The 7399-nt window shown below is 49.5% G+C and overlaps 1 protein-coding gene across 2 annotated transcripts in view; it reads right to left on the bottom strand.

Moving 5' to 3' along the window:
• LOC119433571 (zinc finger protein 586-like) overlaps nt 1-6331 on the bottom strand; it is a 14042-nt gene extending 7711 nt beyond the window's left edge. For both annotated transcript variants that reach the window (XM_049659355.1, XM_037700822.2), the window contains exon 1: nt 5918-6331. In XM_049659355.1, the coding sequence (XP_049515312.1) occupies nt 5918-6039 (122 nt within the window). In that variant the 5' untranslated portion in view covers nt 6040-6331. The remainder of the gene's footprint in view (nt 1-5917) is intronic.
• Nucleotides 6332-7399: the final 1068 nt, after the last annotated feature.

The raw sequence follows: 7399 nt of genomic DNA, 5'->3' as shown, positions 1-7399 counted from the left end.
GTCCACTGCAGGATGAAGGCCTCTCCAATTACCTGCGATCTCCAATTACCCCTGTCTGTCGGAGTCATGAGGGAGGTAGTGACCGAATCCTGTACCAGGGTGGCCAATTCCTGTTCTGGTGAGGGAGTGACTTCGATGAAGCTTAGTGGGCCTGCCTACTTTGGTTGCACCTGAATTAGTATAGCCCTACTAGCTCTCGGCAATTTTTTTTTTGCCGGGGTCAGGCACCAATCCATGCCTGACAGTGTAGTGGACTGGAGCAGGATTCGAACTTACGACCTTCAGATTTGAGGTCGGGTGTTCTACCTCTGCGCCACGCCACCACTTTATATGTACCATATGTACCACACCTGATTACTATTTGTCACCATCCCGTTTAAAAGTGGCTGCCAATAAATTATTATCATCAAGAGGATGAATGAATAGATGAATGCTATGAGCGTCCCCTTTGAAAGTGGGTGGTGGGTTGCGCCACCAACCACTTATTTTTATTTTGCCTAATGTACTACCCGTTCTTTAAAACAAAAACAACTCTCAAAGCATTCTCGGCATCAAACAGTGTGGTAACTGCTATAGGGAAGTTTGTTTTTTGTGCTGCTCCGCTGTTTGTCGTCTCCCTACATTTCAGACAACAAACCTCCAATCACCTGTTAATAGGGTACTTCGATGTCAGCGTCGCCTCCCGCCATTCAGGGTGGTGGCACCCTTTCACCACGCCCGCGCGGAACCCGCCGCGGTGGCTCCGTTATCTAAGGCGTTGCGCTGCTGAGCACGAGATCGCGGGATGGAACCCCGGCCGCGGCGGCCGCATTTCGATGGTGGCGAACTGTAAAATCGCTGGTGTGCTTGCGTTGTAGTGCACGTTAAAGAAACCCAGGTGGTCAAAATTATTCCGGATCCCCCCACTACGGCGTGCCTCATAATGAGAACTGGTTTTGGCACGTAAAAACCCAGAAAGAAGAACGCCAGCGCGGAACCTTCGCCATATTGTGTCGGAGCTGTTGGACATGTGCGTGCATCAGTCAGTGCGGTACTGTCGTGTTGCCTGGTGCCACTGTGCTGCGGATGTGATCGCTAAGTTGACTTTTCGGTTTAGCGACGTGATATGAAAGGTACGTGACAGTTTTACAGTTAAAAAAATGTCACAGTTTCGCCCTAAGGGCGAAGCAATGAATGCGATAGCAACACAGCAATGTCATACGAAGTAAGGTGAGCGGCTTTCGTAGCAATATGAATTGTAGCAAACATGAGCTGATTAAGTAAGCAGGTATGCTGCGGCGTAAGTAGACCGACATGAAGAGAGACTCGATGACCACGAGAAGGCGCGTCTGAAACGGTGGTGTTGATGAGAAGCGCTTCCCGTGGGCAGCGCGTGCGAAGGGACACACCTGTAGTGCTGCACTGTCGATCCGGGCAGCATTACATGTGTAGCGTGCGTTGGAAAATGTGGCCCGACTATTACTAACTGAATGAACAAGCGTGGTGTGAGCGCGCACAACCAAACATGAATAGATCACACTGAATGACTTCAGACAACGACTGTCAAAACGCTGGCAGCAAGCGCATATACGCCGCAGCGGGCGAAGGTACGTGCGGTCTATCGCTTCAACAGAAACTGAGCGACGAATGCACAGCGCATAAAGGTCAGAGCCGTGTGGAGATAAGAGACGGTGCGGACGAGCGACGAGCGCGGTTGTTGGCAGAGTAGAAGTGCCCCCCCCCCCCGCTCCTTCCGGCGCTGGCTTCCCGCTTCCTTGCTTGCGCGTGGGAGATTGAGTTCGTTCGCTTTCCGTGATAGCGCGCGTCCCCGCACGCTACCGCTCGGGCATACGGCGCGCGGCGAAGATTTTACCTATACGGAACCTCACGGCGACGGCGACGGCAGAAATCCGGTTGAAGTGTCCATATAATTGCTATCGCAATAACACATTCAGTCATGCCCGTTTGCTTCGCACCTTTGTGCACCAACTCAACGGAAAAATGACACCTATCTCCTAGATTTTTTTTTACGACGCAAGAACGCCGGAAAAGTCAGCAAGAACGTTGTTAATCTAAGCCATGATGCTTAACTTTGTGTAAACTTGGACAATCTTGGTGGCCATTTAAAGGGAACACTGGAGTGCATGGCCTGTGTGCTGCGTCACCACTGGCTGGCGGCGGAACATGCTTTGCGCAGGCGCATTGAGGGTGGCGGGCTGTGCTCTGTCGTCTACTTTAGCTTGAAACAGCGGCCGCCGTGGCCTCATCGCTGCGAAACAAACCGCCCACATATTGCGCATTTTCTTTGCGGACGCTGGGGAGTATTTTTCGGAGTCAAAAACAATCTTCGGGTGTTATGCTGGCTACTAGCAATTCGCTGCTATCTGCGCGGCTAAGATGCATAATAAACAGGCGTACGACAGAAAGAGAGTAAAAAGAAATCACGCGCCATTTCACTGCTGTGAAGGTGGATTACCTGCGAAGCAGTTTAGCACACGAGATAGGGGTGACGCAGCATTTAGATCAAAGGTATGAGCAAATTTCATTTCGCTTCAGCGGCGGAAAGCATTCGCGTGGAAGAGTACCACCACCTCGGGGAGGCGGAGGAAACTGTACACGCGCGACGGGACCGCCGCGCCGGGAGAGCGGAAGGAAACTAGGCATGCAAACCCTTGCAACGCCCACAAACAGAGGGAGCTGCGAGCGTACACATGGCCGACGCGGGTTGCACAGCGGCATGGTGGCTAGAAGGGGGAGGTGAGACCAACGGCGGTGGCGAAGTGAAGCAAGCAATCGTGACAGCAGCAGCGGCGGCGCTGCAGTCGCCACCGAGATCGCTCCCTGGGCGCGGAGGCACGGCGGCTGGTGCCGCTGGTTTCAAAGCGGGCGTTTTTGTTCGCAATTAGCCATCGCATATATTTGACATAACTAGCGTTATGCTAATTCATATCGAACCTTGTTGGAAGAGGAGGCAATAAATGACTAGCAGCCATCCTCTGATGAGTGGTGAAGTATTAAAGATGCATTCGCTTCGGTCACGTCACGGCCGGCACGAGGATTTATCGCAGGTATCGGCCGCACGCGTTCTACGTCCTTTCCCGAATCGTCGGGAGGGGAAAAAAATGATTTCAGTTAATGTGAAGAATACTATGCTAGTGGTGCGGGTAAAGAAAGGTGCACCAGTTTCTAGGCTCGCAGTGAAGAGCTCCTTAGGTCACGTCACTGCGACTCCCTGCATCCTGCTCGTCATATTGGATAATACCAATATATGAAGCTTACTTAACATAGGAGTTTAGTAAACAAACTTATTTTGGTCGCCAATGTGATGAACTAGAATATTGCGTGCCGTCGCTTAGAGATGCTGAGATTTTTTTGCATTCCGCTTAGTTACATAATTAGTCTAAATAATCAACTTCTCAAGCACTATAATTAGATGAAAAGTGTAAATGAGAAAATTGTAGAGCAACATGAAAAACTCCCGATACAGCTTTCTGTTGCTCAACAAGGTGCTACATAAAAGCGTTTTTCCGAGCGTGAAAGAAGCCCGCAAATGCAAGCAAAATTGCCGCGCGACCTTTCGCTCGAGGCACCTTGCGTGTATTCGCGGGCTTCTTTCACGCTCGGGAAAACACTTTGATGTAGCCAGTGTTGAGCAACAGAAAGCTGTATCGGGAGTTTTTAATGTTGCTCTACAATTTTTTCATTGACACTTTTCATCCAATGATAATATTTGAGAATTTGAATAATTAATTGTGACTAATTATGTGATTAGGCGGAATGCAAAAAATGTCAGTATCTCCAAGCGACGGCACGCAACATTATCTTGGTTCTGTCCCTCTGCCACGCTTTAAGGGCCTCATCGTCATCAGGCACCGCAAAAAGGGATGTTTTGTCTTCCTGCTATTCTAGCAAGAAACATTGCCTGTTGTGCAGCCGGGCGCAAAACAGTGCGTCTGTCGTTTCATTCGACTTGCCATTGCTCCTGACGGCATGGCAACGTGTAAAAATACTGTCACCACATGGAAGCACAACTGCACAGGGTGAATGCGAACACAAACGAGCGTGGGTCATAAATGACCGAACAGAACCATGCCAACCAAGCGCACTCGCTAGCTCCGGCAGCTTCCAAACTACAGCGGAGGCATCTAAGCGTCGACGCGCGCGCCACCACTCGGCAGCCTGATTCACTGCATCACGTACCGCGCTCTCCGAAAGCTGCGTTGCTCCCACGTCCCCATCTAGCCACCATAACAGCGGTTAATCTAAGATACTTGAGAGCCTACTAATCCTGAAAATGCTGCCTATTGATGGCTAATCTACTGAAAATGCATATCCAGGTAATGAGACGTATAATCTTTTTAATAGAATGAAGCGATTTTGCATCAAATTTGGAAGCAGAGTTTTTGCACACGCAGATGTGGTGACGGACACGAAAAATTCATAGAACCCTTGCCATAGACATATTTGCTGTAACAAAGAAATCGACGTGACAGGCGCTCAGTTGAAAGCAAAGTTTATTCATGGGGCTTATACAATCGCCTCATCCCAGCGATCTCATGAGACCGCTGGAATCAGAGGAGTATAAAATCTGCTTTCATTTACCAACCCGCCCAACTTGCCACTTGTCGGCGATTTCAGAAATCCGCGAAACGACGACCTATACATCAGCAGCAACGAAACTGCTGCTCAGGCCAGCACTTCGAGATGAAAAGGTAAAGGGAATCTTTTGACTCGTGTGATTCTCTTGCCGCCTACGGACCACTGCCTATCAGAAACTTACCAGGCCGTATACGCTAGAAACGCGGGAGCTGCTTGTTTCGCCACGATACGAACCGAGGGGCTCACTGCGCATGCTCGAAACTCGTTGCAGCCGCCAGCCAGCGGTGACGCCATCAAGTGCCACTGGCTGCAGGTTCCATTTAAGAGTAGGCCGCCGTGCGTGCAGTCTAAACTTTCGTGTATGTTCAATTCATGAAACTTATTTCATTGCTAATTTAGAGCTCACCGTTCTGACATACTAACAAGTTACGTAGCAGCATTTGCCCAAGTTGTACACCGTAGAACTATTATTTCGATAGCAATTATATGGACACCGAAAAGCGGATTTCTGCCATCGGCATCGTCGTCGCCGTCCTCGTCGCCGTGAGGTTCCATATGACGTCAACGGCGATGAAATCGTGGCCGCGCTCCGGACGCTGTATGTGCGAGTGAAAGGGTGCGAGGGACGCGCGCTTTCACGGGGAGCGAACGCACGTCGGAGAGCAAACGCGCGTTCTGCGCCGTGCTCCCTGAAGGGCTAGAGAATTAAGCGTCTCTTTCCTCCTTTACAATCACCATATATAGAGAGCAACGCGACTTGTTCCTTCGCGCGAAATGCCGTGGGGGGGACGGGAGGCGACGTTTAGCCGGGGCACCAAATGCGTATTTATATAAAAACGTTGCGAGGCGAGAGGGTGTGCAAGATTTTCGACACTGCTCGACGAGTGTTTCATTCTGATCTCGTCGAAAACCTCCGAGCTGCACCTAGAGGCATCGCCAACAGCCACCGACGCCGGGCGCGTTCGGTGCGAACGCGGGCAAAACGCCGACGGCGTCGTCAATTGTTCTGCGCGTTCCTAGTGCTGCTGCATGTCCAAGTTTATAAAGATGATAAAACTACTATCCTTACTCCGTATAGCTCTCTACTAATTTGCTATCGCAATTGATGCTTCGCCTTTCGGGTGAAACTGCGACAAATTTTTTTGAAAACCTGCACGCTGACAGGCCCAGACTAAAGAAAAGAAAGTATTGCTGCACACAGATTCTGCTTCAGAAATCAAACTATTTGCAGCAAATAAGAATTTTTCGGGTGAAATGGATCTGAATATACTATAGATTGACTACCGGGCGGACTGAGTTACATTAATCAACGCGAAATTTTAAAGCTGGGAGGCCTCACCTGAAATTGTCTTGCAGAATGTTGGAGGGTTCCTCGGTTCCGGCGTCGCTTGTACTCGGCTCTGCATCGTCTTTGGTAGTGTTCGCAGGAGGAGGGGGATCCGTTGTTTTTTCATCGGCCATTGCGGTACACCACGACTAAGAAGCGCACGCTCTGTCGCCAACCAGTTTGCTACTGGTTAACGACAATTCACGACGCAGCAGCATTCGGTTTCGAGGAAGCGTTGGAACTAAGAAAAGGCTGCAGTTGAGCTTTATCGCTAAGGATACACGAGGGAGAATCACTGCTGTTGAGATAAAAAGAGCAAACGGTGTGAAACTAGGCACAACTCAGCGACGTGTTACACGTCTTGTAGAGGGCGCCACGGATCTCGGCACAATTGTCGGTCCTAATCAGCACATGCTCCTCATGGCAACGCCAGCTTCTACATTTCCACGCGTTATTATTTATTGTTCCGTGAGACTGTATTTCCACGGCTAGCAAATGTTAAAAGTCATCGCCCAGTGCAAGACGCGTCGCTCGGTATCGGAAGTTTCTCGAACGTTATCGCTGGTTTTATCCGTCGTTTAAGTTGTCGCCAAGCCCACTGTAATCAGAGTGTGTGCACGATAAGAACAGTGGTGTAAATTCTATGACTTACGCGAGAACGAGTGATTACGCTGGACGGATCAGTGAGTCATGTATAAAATAGCCGGCACGTCTGATTCGCCTGTCAGATTTTCGATCATTGACGACCACGCTCCGCGCCAATCGTTATGCATGAATCTTGGTTGCTTTTCTGGGCACACATTCTTCCAATAAGGAGCTTTTATGACTCACAGTGGCGCCATTGTCTGCTTCGTCACCGTCACTACAATGTGACAATATGTCCTATGTCACTAAACTACATTGCAAGCTTTAAGTTCCTACCTCTTTGTCGTCTGCACCTTACTTTTGGTCCCCCTCCTACCCCTCCCCCCAATAACAAAATGATCATAAACATACACCGTCATCATGTTAGCGGCTTGTAGACGGGAGATGCGGTTACGCTGGATGATGGTTTGACGTCCGCTATGCCATTGCAACGCGCCGCTTCTTCAGCAGGCCCAAGCGGGAGCTGCTACGCTTTAGCTTGCTCCCTCTCAGACAACTAGCCATTCCTAGCTATCTGCTATAGCATCTTACACCTCGTGTCATTGACAAAATTCACGCAGCAATTTCATAAATCTTTATATGTAATCTTGTAACGCACTCTGCATCTTTTCCTAACATGCCAGCCAATGGGCCAGGAGGCATTACCGTTGCATGTTTCTTAAGGGACTGCGTTCATATACGCGTACAAGGAGACGATTCACTTAAATTGTTTTTATCAGCAGCCCTGAGGTATAGACAAGACATCGAGCACTCAAGATACAGATGCACGTGTTGAAATTTCGTGCATGCAGTAGAAATGTAGAACTCGTGTAACGTATGTGTTTAACTTTTCCCTCGCACTTCGTAAAA

This window comes from Dermacentor silvarum, chromosome 11 (genome assembly GCF_013339745.2).
Source record: "Dermacentor silvarum isolate Dsil-2018 chromosome 11, BIME_Dsil_1.4, whole genome shotgun sequence".
NCBI lineage: Eukaryota > Metazoa > Arthropoda > Arachnida > Ixodida > Ixodidae > Dermacentor > Dermacentor silvarum.
The sequence above is the reverse complement of the archived record's forward strand: the minus strand, read 5'-3'. Positions and strand labels throughout refer to the sequence as shown.